At 45.3% G+C, this 18,852-nt stretch overlaps 1 protein-coding gene across 9 annotated transcripts in view; it reads right to left on the bottom strand.

Annotated features, from left to right (window-relative positions):
* The window catches only part of EZH2 (enhancer of zeste 2 polycomb repressive complex 2 subunit), a 626,582-nt gene that overhangs the window by 316,887 nt on the left and 290,843 nt on the right, over positions 1-18,852 (bottom strand). For all 9 annotated transcript variants that reach the window (XM_030203624.1, XM_030203674.1, XM_030203633.1 and 6 more), the window contains 2 exons: positions 16,452-16,615; positions 11,528-11,619 (listed from right to left, as the gene is read on the bottom strand). In XM_030203624.1, the coding sequence (XP_030059484.1) occupies positions 11,528-11,619; positions 16,452-16,615 (256 nt within the window). The remainder of the gene's footprint in view (positions 1-11,527; positions 11,620-16,451; positions 16,616-18,852) is intronic.

The raw sequence follows: 18,852 nt of genomic DNA, 5'->3' as shown, positions 1-18,852 counted from the left end.
AAAATAAAAAAAGAGGAATCACTTCCCTGAATACGATGGCTGTAGAATGAAAAGCTGAGAGTTGATAGCATGCAAAAGCTGAGTAGGGTTAGGTTAACATGGGTATTAGGGGATGATGATGATTGCTTGGGGAGGCGAAGTGTTTAGGAGGGCTCAAGAGGGGCAAAATAAAATTGATAAGTGTATAGGGTAAAAGATGTTATGCTTTATTTGGCTATTCTATTCTGAGAGTGAACATGTAATGGTAATCTGAAGATGATCTATACTGTATATACAAGCAGTTATGTTCTACATTTCTGAAGTATGTGAAACTCATAAACTCTCTATGCAAATATAAATCTAAAAGTGATAAAAATTAAAATTAAAAGGCAAAAAAGTAAAGGAAGAAAAAGAACCAGGCTTTGCTGGCTATGAGCAGAGATTAAATAAGAACTTGGCAGAAAGGCCAAGGAAAAGAAAGACCATCAGGTCCTCCAGGACTGCAATTCTGTGGGAGAAGTTGTTTATAAATGTAATAAAATATCTAAACACATCCACTCACCCCCCAATCCTCTAGACCTATAAGCATGCATTAAGCCACTCCGGGGTCTGAAGTCTAGCTGAAGAACATATCAGATTAAACAATTTACAAGCACTGTCAAAAATCCTCTCTTCTGGGAATATCTGCCATATACAGTAACAGATAATGCAGTCTCTCTTCCCAAGGGATTCATAACCGGTAGCTTGGAATATGACCAAGAAGTTTGCGAGAGCAATCTAATTCAAAGAACAGATTCCTGAAGGCACAACATTCGATTTGATCCAAAAATGCATATTACTCAAGGAAAACATAGGTACAATTCACCGAGGGGTCCTTTTACAAAGACATGCAGCATTTTTAGCACATGCTAAAAAATAAGCACACGGTAAACGTTAGAGTCGCCATATATTTCTATGGGCGTCACTAGCGTTTAGCGCATGTTAACGATTAGTGTGCCTTTGTAAAAGGACCCCTGAGCAAATATTCAAGACAATTTATCAGGAGATGGGCCAGTGGCAGTGCTATGCACTGCCCTGTGCAGGAATGGACTCCATTCTGGGTCAGGTTTTCTACTCCATTAGTCAGCCAGGAATGCTGCAGAGCAAAATGTTCTAAAATCTTTTGGGATGAAAAGAGTTGATATCATATTGCAAAAAGTCCACAACTGCAAAGTTTCAAAGGAGCCCTGGTGACTATCCAGCCTATTTTTGAAAGAGATCGCCAGCCATCTTCCCACACAAATCGGGAGATGGCCGGCCATCTCATGAACCCTGCCAGATCGGTATAATGGAAAGCAGATTTTGGTTAGCTCCAACTGCTTTCCGTCGCAGAGCCGGCCAAAGTTAAAGGGGGCGTTTCGGAAGGGTATGAAAGACGGGACAGGGGCATAGTTATGAGAGGGCCGGTTTCGGCCGATAATGGAAAAAAGATGGCCGGCTCTGATGAGCATTTCGTCGGCTTCACTTGGTCCATTTATTTTTAGAACCAAGCCTCAAAAAAGTGCCCCAATTGACCAGGTGAACACCGGAGGGAATTGGGGATCACCGCCCCTTACTCCCCCAGTGGTCACCAACCCCTCCCACCAAAAAAAAAAAATTAAAAAACATTTTTTTGCCAGCCTCTATGCTAGCCTGAAATGTCATACCCAGCTCCATCACAGCAGTATGCAGGTCCCTGGAGCAGTTTTTTGTGGGTGCAGTGCACTTCAGGCAGGTGGAACCAGGCCCATCCCCCCCCCCCCCCCCCCCCCCCCGTACCTGTTACACTTGTGGTGGTAAATGTTGAACCCTCCAAACCCCCTCAAAACCCTCTGTACCCACATGTAGGTGCCCCCCTTCATCCATAAGAATGGTGGTGGTGTAGAGTTGTGGGGAGTGGGTTTTGGGGGAATTTGGGGGGTTTAGCACCAAGGTAAGGGAGCTATGCACCTGGGACCAATTTTTGAAGTCCTCTGCAGTGCCCCCTAGGGTCCCCGGTTGGTGTCCTGGCATGTCAGGGGGACCAGTGCACTACAAATTCTGGCTCCTCCCACAACCAAATACCTTGCATTTGGCCGGGTTTGAGATGGCCGGCATTAGTTTCCCTTATCAGCGGAAACCGATGCCGGCCATCCCTAAAGCCGGCCCAAATGCTGACATTTGGCTGGCTCCAACCGTGTTATCGAAACAAAAGCTAGCCGGATATATTTTTCGATAATACGGTTCGGGCGCCGTTTTGCGGCACCAGCCAAATAGATGGCCGGCGCCGTTCAATTATGCCCCTCCACACTAAAGTGAGTAGGAGGGGTTATAAAATAGGAGACAAATCCTCAAGTAATTGCAAATGAAAGCTCAGGATGCCAAATTCATAGCCTTGTTCCAATTTTACTGGAAACTCAAAATTTGCAGGAGTAAATGGATGGGATTTGTAAAAAAAAAAAAAGAATTATCTTCTTCATAAAGAGGGATGTCCTTATTAAATGTTCTTGAAGAATTTTCTCATGAACAATAAAAAAAGGTGCTAATGAAACAGGAGATCAAACTAAGAAAACTGGCAAGCTCTTCACTGCACCTTGAAAGAAAATGAACAGTTAAACTAGACTGATAAAAAGGTGGGTGTTCCATGGCAATAAGAATTCAAAGCTTCATAAGTTTCAGCATAGGAGCTCCTTTAAGAGAATATCAGGCTTATTTTCGAAAGAGAAGGACACCCATCTATCGACACAAATCGGAAGATGGGCGTCCTCCCAGGGTAGCCCAAATCGGCATAATCGAAAGCCGATTTTGGGCATCCCCAACTGCTTTCCATTGCAGGGACGACCAAAGTTCCCAGGGGCGTGTCGGAGGCGGGACTTGGGCATGACTAACACATGGGCGTCCTCGACCCATAATCGAAAAAAAAAAAAGGGCATCCCTGACGAGCACTTGGACGACTTTACCTGGTCCTTTTTTTGTTATGACCAAGCCACGAAAAGGTGCCTGAACTGACCAGATGACCACCGGAGGGAATCGGGGATGACCTCCCTTACTACCCCTGTGGTCACTAACCCCCTCCTCAAAAAAATAGTTTAAAAATATTTTGTGCCAACCTCTATGCCAGCCTCAAATTTCATACTCAGGTCCATCGCAGCAGTATGCAGGTCCCTGGAGCAGTTTTGGTGGGTGCAGTGCACTTCAGGCAGGCGGACCCAGGCCCATCCCACCCCCCACCTGTTACACTTGTGGTGGTAAATGTGAGCCCTCCAAAACCCACCACAAACCCACTGTACCCACATCTAGGTGCCCCCCTTCACCTGTAAGGGCTATGGCAGTGGTGTACAGTTGTGAGTAGTGGGTTTTGGGGGGGGCTCAGCACACAAGGTAAGGGAGATATGTACCTGGGAGCAATTTATGAAGTCCACTGCAGTGCCCCCTAGGGTGCCCGGTTGGTGTCCTGGCATGTCAGGGGCACCAGTGCACTACGAATGCTGGCTCCTCCCACAACCAAAGGGCTTACATTTGGTCGTTTCTGAGATGGGTGTCCTTAGTTTCCATTATCACCGAAAATCAGAAACGGCCAAGTCTAAGGACGACCATCTCTAGGGACGACATAAATGTCAAGATTTGGGCGTCCCTGAACGTATTATCGAAACGAAAAATAGACGCCCATCTTGTTTCGATAATACGGGTTTCCCCGCCTCTTCGCTGGGATGTCCTGCGAGTACGTCCTCAGAAAAACTTGGGCGCCCCTTTCGATTATGCCCCTCCACATGACTCAAAGTTATTTTTTTTCACACTTCTGAGATTATTTTTATCAAGTTCCATAATTGGGGGAAAAAACTATTGCCCACACTATATTTCTCCAGAAATTCAAGGGCTTGTTTTGGAAATGAGCCACTCTCTGTGGGCCCTGCTGCAGATAACTCAAGCTAAGCTTTAGTAAAAGACCCCCTCAGAAAGCTAAAACATAATAATTATATGTGTTGTTTAAAATCTTGCATGAGTTGTGTGTTATATATGTAAGCCCTTCTGCATTTCCTCACAGCTATATCCGGGGTGACTCCAGTTCCACCCCGATCTTCCCAGGGCCCTCGCTCCAAGTGCACAGAGTTTCCAGGTGCTTTTTGGCTAGGATCAGGCGACCCTCAGGGGAGGAATGCTGGCTTTGGCCTAACCCCTGGTAAGCCTTTCCTCAGCTGAGAGGTGCCCAGCTCTACCACCGGCTGCCTTTCAGGTGCTGTGGAGGACTTGCAGCTCATCTGCATATCCTTACAGCCTTCTCCGGGGTGACACCCAGGTCCATTCCGATCCACTCAGGGCCTCCGCTCTAGGTGGGGCATTTTTCTCTTTACATCTAATCTTCTTCCCAGTTGCTAAAGTACCTCAGTCATTTATGGCCCCTATTCACATTCTCTTCCTAGCCCTGTCCCTTCCTAATCTTTTCCCTCTCCCCCTACCTCTCTCCGCTACAGGAACTCACTGCCCATCCATCGACTTCATCACCTCACCTTCTCTCCTACCCTCTTCCTCCCTCTTGGCTTTTAATCTCCGCCTCTTTCTTCCGTCCATTTTGCCTTCCCCATTCCACCTAAATACCTCTCGCCTTCGACGCCTTCGTAGCCACACCTCTCCTACTCTCCTCCGCTCTCTTTTACTCCTTCGCTTACTCTCAAGCTGGTGACATCAATGCCAATCCTGGCCCCCCTCACCAACTATTATCCCAACTCTACAGATCTCACCGCGACCTCTCTAACCTCATCTCTATTTCTCTACTCCCCTCCTCTTCTCTGCCCTATGGAATGCCCGCTCTATCTGTAACAAACTCGCCTATATCCAGGACCTCTTTATCTCGCACCACCTCCATCTGCTCGCCATAACAGAAACCTGGCTCTGCCCTGATGACTCTGCTTCAGTCGCAGCCCTGTGCCATGGCGGTTATCTATTTTCACATACTCCTCGCCCTGCTGGCCGTGGGGGCGGTGTTGGACTACTTCTCTCTCCCTCCTCCAGATTTCAACCCCTTCTTCCACCTCAATCTCACTGTTTTTCCTCCTTTGAAGTCCACTCTATCCGCCTTTTCTCTCCTCTGCCTCTTCGAATAGCGGTCATTTATCATCCCCCTGATAAGTCCCTTTCATCCTTTCTCAGTGACTTTGACGCCTGGCTTGCCTTCTTCCATGATCCTTCCTCCCCCTCTCTCATCCTTGGTGACTTTAATATTCCTGCTAATGATCCTTCCAACTCTTATATTTCCAAGTTACTCGCTTTAACGTCCTCCTTTAATCTCCAACTATGCTCCACCTCCCCCACTCATCAAAATGGTCACTGTCTTGATCTCATCTTCTCCTCCAACTGTTCACCCTCTAGTTTCCTTGCCTCTGATCTTCCCTCCTCTGATCACCATCTTATAACTTTCACACTTAAATCTCCTCCCTCCCAGTCCCGTCCTATCTTATCTAATTTATCTAGGAATCTTCACGATATTGACCCTTCATCTCTATCCTCCCATGTTTCAAACCTCCTCTCTACTGTGGCACCATCCACGTCTGTCAACGAGGCTGTTTCTTCTTACAACAATACTCTATCCTCTGCCTTAGACACTCTTGCACCTTTGATGACCCGCCCTGTAAGGCGTACAAAACCCCAACCTTGGCTGACTTCTAATATCCGCTACCTACGTTCCTGTACCCGCTCCGCCGAACGCCTCTGGCGGAAATCTCGGGCCCTTGCTGACTTCCTACACTTTAAGTTCATGCTGACCTCCTTCCAATCTGCTCTTTTACATGCCAAACAGGATTATTATATCCAACTGACCAACTCTCTTGGCTCTAATCCTCGACTTCTCTTTACCACATTGAACTCTCTCCTCAAGGTGCCCCCTCCCCCAACTCCCCCTTCATTATCTCCTCAGACCCTTGCTGAATTCTTTCACAACAAGGTTCAAAAGATAAACCTTGCTTTCTCTACCTCACCAACTCTCCCTCCACTAGTCCGTTCCCCTCTCTCTCCTTCCCCTCATTCCCTTTCCTCTTTTCCTGAAGTTACTATTGAAGAAACTACACTTCTCCTTTCTTCCTCAAAATGTACCACCTGTTCCTCTGATCCCATTCCCACCCACCTTCTGAATGCCATCTCTCCTGCTCTTATTCCTTTTATCTGTCACATTCTCAACCTCTCACTTTCCACTGCGACTGTCCCTGCTGCCTTTAAACATGCTGTGGTCACACCTCTCCTTAAGAAGCCTTCACTCGACCCTACTTGTCCCTCTAACTACTGACCCATCTCCCTCCTTCCTTTTCTCTCCAAATTACTTGAGCGTGCTGTTCACCGCCGCTGCCTTGATTTTCTCTCCTCACATGCTATTCTTGACCCACTACAATCTGGTTTTTGCCCTCTCCACTCAACCGAAACTGCGCTTACTAAAGTCTCCAATGACCTATTACTGGCTAAATCCAGAGGTCAATATTCCATCCTAATTCTTCTTGATCTTTCCACTGCTTTTGACACTGTCGATCACAGCATACTTCTCGATACCCTGTCCTCACTTGGATTCCAGGGCTCTGTCCTTTCCTGGTTCTCTTCCTACCTCTCCCTCCGCACCTTTAGTGTTCACTCTGGTGGATCCTCTTCTACTTCTATCCCTCTGCCTGTCGGCGTACCTCAGGGTTCTGTTCTTGGTCCCCTCCTCTTTTCTATCTACACTTCTTCCCTTGGTTCATTAATCTCATCCCATGGCTTTTCCTACCATCTCTATGCTGATGACTCCCAAATCTACCTTTCTACCCCTGATATCTCACCCTGCATCCAAACCAAAGTTTCAGCGTGCTTGTCTGACATTGCTGTCTGGATGTCTCAACGCCACCTGAAATTAAATATGACCAAAATCGAGCTTCTCATTTTCCCCCCCAAACCCACCTCCCCGCTCCCCCCGTTTTCTATTTCTGTTGATGGCTCTCTCATTCTCCCTGTCTCCTCAGCTCGAAACCTTGGGGTCATCTTTGACTCTTCTCTCTCCTTCTCTGCTCATATCCAGCAGATTGCCAAGACCTGTCGTTTCTTTCTTTACAACATCCGTAAAATCCGCCCCTTTCTTTCCGAGCACTCTACCAAAACCCTCATCCACACCCTTGTCACCTCTCGTTTAGACTACTGCAATCTGCTTCTTGCTGGCCTCCCACTTAGTCACCTCTCCCCCCTCCAGTCGGTTCAAAACTCTGCTGCCCGTCTCGTCTTCTGCCAGGGTCGCTTTACTCATACTACCCCTCTCCTCAAGACCCTTCACTGGCTCCCTATCCATTTTCGCATCCTGTTCAAACTTCTTCTACTAACCTATAAATGTACTCACTCTGCTGCTCCCCAGTATCTTTCCACACTCGTCCTTCCCTACACCCCCCCTTCCCGTGCACTCCGCTCCATGGATAAATCCTTCTTATCTGTTCCCTTCTCCACTACTGCCAACTCCAGACTTCGCGCCTTCTGTCTCGCTGCACCCTACGCCTGGAATAAACTTCCTGAGCCCCTACGTCTTGCCCCATCCTTGACCACCTTTAAATCTAGACTGAAAGCCCACCTCTTTAACATTGCTTTTGACTCGTAACCACTTGTAACCACTCGCCTCCACCTACCCTCCTCTCTTCCTTCCCGTTCACATTAATTGATTTGATTTGCTTACTTTATTAATATTTTTTGTCTATTAGATTGTAAGCTCTTTGAGCAGGGACTGTCTTTCTTCTATGTTTGTGTAGCGCTGCGTACGCCTTGTAGCGCTATAGAAATGCTAAATAGTAGTAGTAGTAAAAAAGATTTAATTTTAAAGAAACCTATACATTTCTTTCTATGCCAGTCATCACATAAATCTTGAAATTGAATCATATTGAGGCTCACTTTCAAAGCATATAGACTTACAAAGTTATATAGATTAATATATAACTTTGTAAGTTTATGAGCTTTGAAAATGAGCACCATAGGAGCAACATATTAAAAATACTGAACTAAGATTAAAACTACAAAACATTTTTCTCTTGCCTATTTATCCAAATATCTTATTACATGTAACAAAACTGGCATTCCACATTAGTGACTGCTGCATGCCATACTACCTGGTTTGTTACGGTTATAGAATGTACAAGACTTAACTAGTTTTGGAATCGGTGGCGTCTATAGACATAAATTTTGGGGGTGGCTAAAGGGGGGCATACTAGGCATATGGGGGTGGGCAAATAAAAGCAACATTTCCATACATAACTCCCTTCCTCCACTTTTAAATTAGCAATCTTTTATACATAAAAGAAACCTTCCCCTCTCTAGCTCTTTAAACTACCCGATAAAATCATCATGTAATTGATAGCATCATTCAACAAATTCTTCCATATGGACATGAAGATTGTATTCTCTACAAAATTGGTCAGAACCTCAATATAAACCTTGAAGCTCCAATTCTGTATCACAAATGCCATATTCCTCAACAATGAAGCTACCCCCTTATAGCTAGCCACACAAAAAAATATTCAAATTATGACAACCAACTCAGGAACAGCACACATTCCTTCCACTGCCAGGTACTTTGTTTAAAGTACATGGGTTTTTGTTTGTGTGGTGACTCTACCACAGTGCTTCTCAACCCCGTCCTTGGGGCACACCCAGCCAGTTGGGTTTTTGGGATACCTACAATGAAGATGCATGAGATAAGTCTGTATACCCAAGAAGGCACTGTATGAAAATCTCTCATGCATCATTGTGGATATCCTGGAAAATTGACTGGCTGGGTGTGCCCAGCACTACTGTACAGAAGTGGAGACCCCCACTAATCCTACGCATTTTTATTTTTCAAACAGGCCAGATACTTTAAAAAGTAACACAAACCCCTGCAAAAGGGGCACTCAAAACTTATACAGGAAACTTACCAAACCATAATAGCCCTAAACCATCTATGAAGACACTACCTAGAGCACCAAAATAATCTGCTACTGATAAACTGGAACACGATGGACTGTTACATAATCCTGAACAGACACCACATGTCAGCAGAATCCTTTACCTCAGTTGCAGACCTTGATTCTCACCTGATACAAAATAGGGAACCGCAAAACTGAAATAGAGACAAAAACGGAAAGCAGAGATACCAGACTCTGCATGTCGTGCAACACCAGAGAAACAGAAAGAAATGTATGTCCTCCTGTACAGTGCAATATAAAACTGACAGATGTATACTCTCAACAGCAACATAATTCAGTCACTAAACTAAAAATAAAATCATTTTCCTACCTTTGATGATTTTATTATTATAATCAACTTGTTCCTAATCTCTGGTTCTGCTTTCCTCTGTCTGTGCTCTTAACTATGTTTCCAGGGTCTCCTTTCCATTTCCTTTGTTATTTCTTTTCTCACCTCCTGCCCTATGTCTGTTTGGCACTGATCTTCCACAATCAGTTTTCTTCAATTTTTCTGCCTCCTCAAATCAATCTAGCTTTCTTTCTCCCCTTCCCTTGAAGTGCAGCATATTTCCCCTCTTCCCTTCCCTACTGTATATATGCAGCACATTTCCCCTCTTCCCTTCAATATACAGCCATTCATCCTCTCCCTTCCCTAGCAGTCCATCCATGTGCATTTCTCCCTCTCCCTTCTCTGCCCTCCTATCCAAGTGCAGACCTTCCCCCTCCTCCTTCCATTCATACAACCTTTCCCAGCCCAGCACCTCTCTCTTTTCTCTCCAGCAGCCCCCCATAGCTCCAGCACCTGTTTCTTCCCTCCAGCAGTCCCTCCCTTCCCTCCAGCAGCCCCCTCCTCCCACAGTCCAGCATCTATTACCTTTCCCTCCAACAGCTCCCTCCCATGAGTCCAGCACCTCTGTCCCCTTCCTCCAGCTCCCACCCCTAGTCCAGCAATTCTCTCCCTTCCCTCCAGACCCAGCACCCCTCCTCTCTGGCAGATTCAGCACCTCTCTCCTTTCCATTCACATCCAATGAGGGCCTCTCTCCCTTCTAATGCCCTTTCCCATTGTCTGGCATTGTCTTCCTCTTCCCTGCCCCTCCTCTGCTGCTGCAATATCTTACTTATGCAGCCAGCAGCCACCAACAGGATCCTAATCATAAGCTTGCTCTGCAGGGCCTTCCTCTTCTAGGTCCCGCCTTCTAATGCAACTTCCTGTTTCACAAAACAGGAAGTTGCATTAGAAGGCGGGACCCAGAAGGAAGGAAGGTCCCACAAGAGGCCTGCAGTGGGGATCCTGCTGCTGGCTGCATAAGTAAGATACAACGATGGGGGTGGGGGGAAGAGGGAGGAAGATAACAGTGGTATTCATGTTTTGTTTTTTACCGCGAAGTAACAAGACTTACCGTTTTTGCAGAAATGGTAAAAAAAAAAAATCTTGCGCCCGCACTGGCTCCAGCACACCACTGCACTGGGGTTGCAACATATTTTGGGGGGGGGGGGGGGGGTGCATTTGCACCCCTTGCACTCCCGTAGCAACGCCTATGTTTGGAATTAACATCCGCCCTGGGTTAGCTGATTTTGCAAACAAATCTTATTTTAATTTGGTTGCAGGTGAATGACAATCACACTTTTCATCTCAACAATTAAACTGGTAGATAACAATATCCTTTGTCCATATGAAAATATAGTCCTTTTTTTGCTGAAAATGGACAGCGGATTTGGGGAAACAAGCCATTCAATTTCTCCCTTCAAATCCAGTTCTAAGAAAAGAGATCACAGCAAATGACTCAAGTACTCAGTCTGTCATAAAAATAAAGCCCACAAACTAAGTGCTCAAAAAACTTAGACAACAAAAGCTACCATTTTGACATAGAAATAGCTTCTTGTTTGCTGTGGATTTTAGTAGCCCTGTATGACTATGCCCTCTAACATCTCATCTTCTGCCATGATACTACATTACTCCACCTGTAACAAAATAAAGAAATAAGCAACTATACCAAAGTACATAAGGAAGTCCTAAGCCATTGGTTCTCAAATCAGTCCTTGGGACACACTCGACTAGTCTGATTATCAGGATAACCACAGTAAATATCCATGAAATGGATTTATATATAAAGAAGGCAGTATTTGAAAATCTCATGTATATTTCACTGTGGAAATCCTAAAACGCGGATTGCTGGGTGTGACTTATGGAATTGGTTAAGAACCACTGCTCAAGAATGTGTTCCTTTACATTCATAATTAAGCATCCTAAGCTCACAGCTGGAATATACGTAATTCATGACTCAAAATATCTGAATATAAAAATCAATTAAGTACTGTAGAATGCTACAATAGGTGTAGAACTCTAACACCAGATATTCATATTTTAATCTAACAATGTGCTTTTAGTGATTTCCATATTTTTTGGTATATACATGCATTCAACTCGTCACAACTATTAATCTTGCATTTGTCTTAGGAAAACAAATCAATAAAGAATTTAAATATTTTAGATTACTTTTGATATTCTCATAATGAGCCTCTCAGTACATTCAATATCAGCACAAGTTTATTCACCTGAACACAACAATGAACATGTCAAAAGACACTAGCTAATAAGCAAATTAAATGATCCTACCAGAAGCTGATAACAATGAGCTCCACAAGGTTTACCATCAACTGCAGTTTCTGTGTTTTTCCGTTTATAAGTGTTGGGGGTTGCATGAAAAGCTGTTAAAAAAAATCAAAACTTTTTTTTTCCAAAAAGAAATCTGCTACAAGTGTTCATAAAACAGGTTCAAAAAGCTTACCTTGCAAGTATGTGTGGCATAGCCACCTACTGGGAAAATGGCCAGCCAATTCACCTTCTTCCAAGAGTTACTTCACAATTGCTCAAACAATGAATCCAGTCCAATTTAGCAAACATAAATAGTACCTACACTTCAGAAAATACACGCCTACATTTAAGAATCATCTCTCAAGCATCTTTTCCTTAGTTATGGTAATATGCTGCCTTAGATAGACCTGCAAGTTACCAGCTTAAAAAGGTCACTTCAACTTCAGTTCTGAAATGATCCCTGAAGGTTTACAGTGCAAAAAAAAAAAAAACACATTTACATTTTTCTGGACATGATTCAGCCAAATTCAAGATACATGAGGTAAGCAAGTATCAAACGAATTTGCTGTTTAGAAATATCTCATGCACTAAAAAGATCTGGCTTAAATCTTCTGATGATATTCACTTGATACTGATAAGTATTCAGACAACATAGAAATGGCCTACCTAGACATACGCGCCAGAGAAACACCACACAAAGTGTTTAATTAAATTATACATCTCCCCCATTGTTTTTATAGAGACTATTTTCCCCACCCTTTCTTTGTTCCTACCCAGACATACCACGTGTCCCTACCTCCACATTCTGGCTTACAGTTATTCTATCCACCTCCTGGAAATCTCTGTAATACTACATATGTGCCTGCCAGTTAGTCAAATGTTCCAGTACATTATTTAAGCTGCCACAATGCAGCCCTAGTTATGTCCTGTATATGGGAGTTGATTGTATGGCATTCACTTCACTTGTCCCAGTCTTTACGCTTCTTCCTTTATATGTTTGCTTCCTTCTTTGGTTTCCAAATGTTGCCTCCCTCTTCTCTATCTTCTCATTCCAGCCCCTTCATCATTACCCTTCTATTTTTCTTTTCCTGCCAAATAGTTCTCACTCCTTATCTTTTCTTATTTCCTGGGAAGCAGTCCTACTTTCTTCTATCACCTTATATTATACCTATACTAGTAAAAAAGGCCCGTTTCTGTCAGAAATGAAGGGCGCAAGCAAGGTTTTCCTCGGAGTGTATGTTTGAGAGAGAGTGTGTGTGTGAGAGATGGAGTGTGTGTGTCAGAGAGAGAATGAGAGAGAGAGACAGAGTGTGTGTGTGTTTGTGTGAGAGAGTGTGCGAGAGAGTTTCTGTGTGTGTGAGATTGTGTGTGTGTGACAGAAAGATAGAGTGTGATAGACAGAGTGTGTCAGAGAGAGTTTATGTGAGACACAGAGAGTGAGTGTGTGCCCCCACCTCTCTGGTCTCAGGTCTCCCCTCACCCCCTCCCTCTCCCCTCCCCCCCCTCCAGCCACCCATGTCCAGCGACCCTCTTCTCCCCCTGCCCCCCCTGCAGCCACCCATGTCCAGCGACCCTCCTCTCCCCCTGCCCCCCCTGCAGCCACCCATGTCCAGCGACCCTCCTCTCTCCCCTGCCCCCCCTGCAGCCACCCATGTTCAGCGACCCTTCTCTCTCCCTGCCCCCCCTGCAGCCACCCATGTCCAGCCACCCTCCTCTCTCCCCTGCCCCCCCTGCAGCCACCCATGTCCAGCCACCCTCCTCGCCCCCTGCCCCCCCCTGCAGCCACCCATGTCCAGCGACTCTACTCTCCCCCTGCCCCCCCTCCAGCCACCCATGTCCAACGACCCTGCTCTCTCACCTGCCTCCCCTCCAGCCACCCAGGTTGAGTAGCGAATTGTTCGGGGCAGGCAGGAAAGATCCCCGGTCCTGCCTGCTGCTGGCGCTGACCCTCGCCCGCTGCCGGATCGCTGTTCAAAATGGCCACCGAGACTTCCAATGGTGGACTCGCAAGACTTCTGCAGTAGTCTTGGAGGCTGCCCTTGTAAGTGCCGGTGGCTATTTTGAACAGTGATACGGCAGCGGGGGAGGGTCAGCGCCAGCATTGGGCAGGCAGGACAGGGGATCTTTCCTGCCTGCCCCGAAGAATTCGCTACACAACCTGGGTGGCTGGAGGGGAGGCAGGTGAGAGAGCAGGGTCGTTGGACATAGGTGGCTGCAGGGGGGGCAGGGGAGAGGAGGGTTGCTGGACATGGGTGGCTGCAGGGGGGGCAGGGGAGAGAGGAGGGTCACTGGACACGGATCAGCTGTGAGGCATGGAATGGTTTTTTTTTTTCTTTTTTCGCGGGTTCTGAATTTCACAGCATAATTGCAACAGTGATGTCAGCCTGACTACGGAGCCTAGTTCAGCAACTCCGAAGGAGCCACGGACACAGGCAGCAAGATTAGAACGTTGGAGGTGAGAATTATTATATAGGATTACTGAACATCTTCCTTCAATCACAGGTACATTAGTACAACCTTTTTCCATTACTGGCCCCACGTTTCCTCCTTGATTTTCTTCTAAGGCAGATTTCTTCACAGTAAAAAGAATGGCAAACACTTGCACAGGGAATCTTGATGAGCAGACCAGACTGCTGAACACCAAAATATTTCATTAGACACTTTCTGTGTGTCAAGGCCATACTGCCCCCATCCCTTTCAGTTTTCCACTTCACTCTCATAGTCTCTCAAATCTCCCTTCTTCCCAGAGCACCTGAAGACCAATTATCACTCCCACACTCCTCTACTTGCTTTGATGATACAAGTTGCTACAACTCTCAAACATCACACTGAATGAGACCAGAGAAAGATTGCTACTGCAGCTATTTCTGTACTGCTAATAGTTCATGGGAGAATCTGCCATAAAGTTGGCATAAATGCTTGAAACTAGATTATAAAACACACATCAAATTATAGTATTCTATAACCTACACACATCAGTGTGTGCTCACTCCAAACCCCGTCTATGTGAATGCTTGTTTCTAAAGTACACACCTTCAAATATTGGAGCACACTTACAGAATTGTGTGTAGTAGAGAGTTGCACGGGGACAGAAATCTTACCCGTCCCTGCTGGAATCTTACCCGTCCCCACCCATCCCCGCAAAAATGTAACCCATCCCAACCCGTCCCCAAAAGAATTTAACCCATCCCCACCCATCCCCGTAAGAATTTAATGGTACATAAAAGAAAATTCTGGTCAGCTCCCTCAGTCACTCTTTGGATTTGAGCCACAGCACTGCAGGCAAGGAAGGAATGGAAGTTGAAATTTGGAACACTCTGGTGTGCACATGTAAGATTTGTCTCTGATTTACTGGCACTGTGTGCTGACAGGTCACCACATGCATGCACCAGTAGGTCAGGTGACATCTGATGCTCATGCCTGTGTCAGAGCTGAGGTCTGCACATCAGCCTGGGAGCAAAGAGGATTAATTGTAACATAGTAAGTGACAGCAAATAAAGACCTGAACGGCCCATCCAGTCTGCCCAATAGTCACACTCATTATCAATTCATGATTAAATCAAGGAGTGTGATATTATGTACTTGATTATGGTCCTTCTTTGGTATTTCTGGAATATAGACCTTAGAAGTCTATCTGGCTCTATCCTTATGTTCCAACTGCTGGAGTTGCCGTTGAAGCCCACTCCAGTCTATTTGTCTTCTCACTTGTGGGACACAGACCGTAAAAATCTGTCCAGCATTGTCCTTATGTTCCAGCCACTGAAGTTGCTGTCTAAGCCCTTTCCAGCCCATCCTAAACCAGATTGCCATGTATGAGACACAGACCATACACAGCCAGAGTCGCCATCTAAGCGTCACTTGACATCCACACACATGCAGACATTTAAGGTTAGGTTTTTTAGAACTTCCATTTTCTAATTAGAGATCCTCTGTGTTCATCCCATACATTTTTGAATTCCGTCATCATTTGTGTCTCTACCACCTCCTTAATGGAAGACTTTCCACATTTGTGCTGTTAAAGCAAGGAGGAGAAGAACTTGGTACTCGGTAGATGAGAGGCTGGTGCAGGTGCAGCTTACAGTTCCACGGGAACCCCACAGAACTGCTTCCATCCCCGCAGGAACCCCGAAGGAACTGCTTCCATCCCTGTGGGAACCCCACAGAACTGCTTCTGTCCCTGCGGGAACTCCGCAAAACTGCTTCTGTCACCATGGGATTCCCACAAACCCCGTTCTCAAGCAGCTCTCTAGTGTGTAGCTAGAATATGGTCGCTTATGCAAAACTTACATCTAGAAGTGACTAAAATACCAGCATTTCTATGCGTTCTTGATGCCTACTAGGCAGCTCCTTATAGAATTAATCCCAATGTATTTTAGGCACAAGACATGTTGCAAAGTATATTGCCTTCTTTTGGCACTGGTCTTTGACTGATGGTTAACATTTAGGTTACAGAAGCAAAAGTAATATGTGGATTTTAAAAAATCACTTATACAGAGAAAGTAGAGTCTGATTTCTATTTGGTTTACAGGAAGTCAGACACAGCCCAGAGCCATCATGTTCAATTACAGGGAAAGAAGGCAAGTAGTTGCTAATGTTGCTGCTACTGTGCCAGCCTCTGTTAACCAGACATAAGGCACTAAAAAATCATGTGAAGAGGTGCCCCTCCAGCTCTCCGGGCCAAGGTTTCCCTATGCTGCCAATGTGTACTATTCAGGGTGTGGGATTTAAAGAGGAGAAAAAAAGGGACATATTAAAATAAAACACTTTAAACATTGAGAGCATTCATATTAAAATACTTAAAGAAAAGGATAATGCAATCATGTTTAGCATACACAGGGCTCACATTACTGGTGAGTTAGCTAGACTAATGTAATATGCTGTACATCCTATGTACTGTGAACGCCCCTAGTGTAAAGGTTAAGAAAAAAACTTTAGCCGCACTTACGATGCAAGAAGCAGTCATATTTAAAACATCGACGACAGAAGAGAGTATGAAAGGAATGCAAACTCTGTTCCCTCTGAACAGATTTAGCATTTGGTCCATCAATGTTTGGTGTACATTCAGGAGGAAGTGCTCCTGGAAGTTGTTGCTCTGTTAGCTCCTTATACCTGAAAAGCAAACAGAAATATTACCAGATAATAGGGGGTAACTGGTGGCTCAGTGGCAGTGCTCTCAGAAAGCTAATATAAGATGCACCGTGTTGGGTCAGACCAATAGGCCCACTGAGGACAACATCATGTCTCAGACAGTGACCAATCCAGCTCACAAGTCCACAGGCAGGATACTGATGAGATGTTTGTTGCTCACTGCAAGGAAACAGTGGTGGCTTCCCCAGTCTACCTGACTAATATTATTTTATGGATTTTTCTTACAAACGTTTTAAACCTCTTTAAAAATCCAGCAATACTAGCAGCCTGGAACACAAACTCTGACAATAAATCCTAGTGTAAGGCTAAAAAGCAAAGATACTTACCTGTAACAGGTATTCTCCGAGGACAGCAGTGTCACCCAGTCCGGGACTTATGACAGCATAAGAAGAGCTTTGTGGAGTGCGAGACATGCTCAAACTCCCATGCATGAGTGCATTCCTGCCTGCCGCAACAACATGGTGAGATGAGTTATATAGTACAGCAAAAAAATAAAAATAAAAAAAGAGAAGACAACTCCAAGGGGAAGTGGGAGAGTTTATGAGAATATAAGGCCTGCTGTCCTCGGAGAATACCTGCTACAGGTAAGTATCTTCGCTATCTCCAAGGACAAGCAGACCTATTTATTCTCACGTGGGGAATCCATAGCATCCAGGCTCAATGAAAACAACATTGGTCAATAGGGCCTCACAACGGCAAGGACATAACTCAGATTAACCTGAAACTATATACAAATTTAGTGAGAGTGCAACCTGGAACAGAATAAAATAGGCCTGGGGGGGGGGGGGGGGGGGCTGAAATCTGAACCCCAAACAGATTCTGCAACACTGTCTACCCTCACCAACTATCATTTCGGGTATCCCGCTCAAGGCAGTAATGAGATGTGAATGTGTGAACTGACCACCACATTGCAGCCTTGCAAATTTTCAATGGAGGCTGACCGCAAGTGGGATATCGACACAGCCATTGCTCTGACATTGTGAGCCGTGAAATGACCCTTCAGGGGGTCAGCCCAGCCTGGGCATAAGTGAAGGAAATGCAATCTGAAAGCCAATTACAGATAGTGCGTTTCCTGATAGCAACCCCCATCCTTTTGGGATCAAAAGAAAAAAAAAACGTTGGGTAGACTGTCTGTGGGGCCTGGTCCGCTCCATGTAATAGGCCACAGATGTGAATGTGTGGACTGAACACCACACTGCAGCCTTGCAAATTTCTTCAATTGAGGCTGACCAAAAGTGGGATACCGACACAGACATGGCTCTGACATAGTGAGCTGTGACATGACACTTCAGGGATCAGCCCAGCTTGGGCATATGAAGAAAATGCAATCTGCCAGCCAATTACAGATGGTGCGTTTCCCAGTAGCAACCCCCATCCTGTTGGGATCAAAAGAAAAAAAAAAGTTGGCCTGGTCCGCTCCAAGTAATAGGCTAACACTCTCTTGCAACCCAAGGTGTGCAAGTCATTCTCGCCAGGATGGGCATGAAGTCAGGGAAAGAATGTTGGCAAGACAATCGACTGGTTCAAATGGAACTCAGACTAACCTTTGACAGGAATTTAGTGTGTGTGTGCAGAGGACCACTCTGCTGTGATGGAACTTGGTATAAAGTGCGTCCATTACTAAGGCCTGAAGCTCACTGCTTCTATGAGCTGAAGTAACAGCCACCAAGAAAATGGCCATCCAGGAAAAATACTTCAGATGACAAGAATCCAGTGACTCGAAAGGAGCTTTCCATCAGCTGGGTGAGAATGACATTGAGGTTCCATGACACTGGTGAAGGTTTGACAGGGGACTTTGACAAAAACAAACCTCTCAGGAAACAACTAGAGGCTGTCCAGAGATAGGCTTACCTTCTACACGATGATGATAAGCACTAAGGTGAACCCTTACAGAGCTGGTCTTAAGACCAGACTCAGATAAGTATAGAAGGTATTCAAGCAGGGTCTGTGTAGGACAAGCAAGGGAATCTAAGGCCTTCGTCTCACACCAGATGGCAAACATCCTCCATTTGAAAGAATAACATCTCTTAGTAGAATCTTTCCTGAAAGCCAGCAAGATCCGAGAGACACCCTACGAAAGACCCAAGGAAGCAAATTCTCTCAACATCCAAGCTGCGACAGCCACAGATTGAAGGTTGGGATGTAGAAGAGATCCTTTGTTCTGAGTTATGAGGGTCAGAAAACACTCAAATCTCCAT

The sequence above is a fragment of the Microcaecilia unicolor genome, chromosome 1, assembly GCF_901765095.1.
Source record: "Microcaecilia unicolor chromosome 1, aMicUni1.1, whole genome shotgun sequence".
Classification (NCBI taxonomy): Eukaryota; Metazoa; Chordata; class Amphibia; order Gymnophiona; family Siphonopidae; genus Microcaecilia; species Microcaecilia unicolor.
The sequence above is the reverse complement of the archived record's forward strand: the minus strand, read 5'-3'. Positions and strand labels throughout refer to the sequence as shown.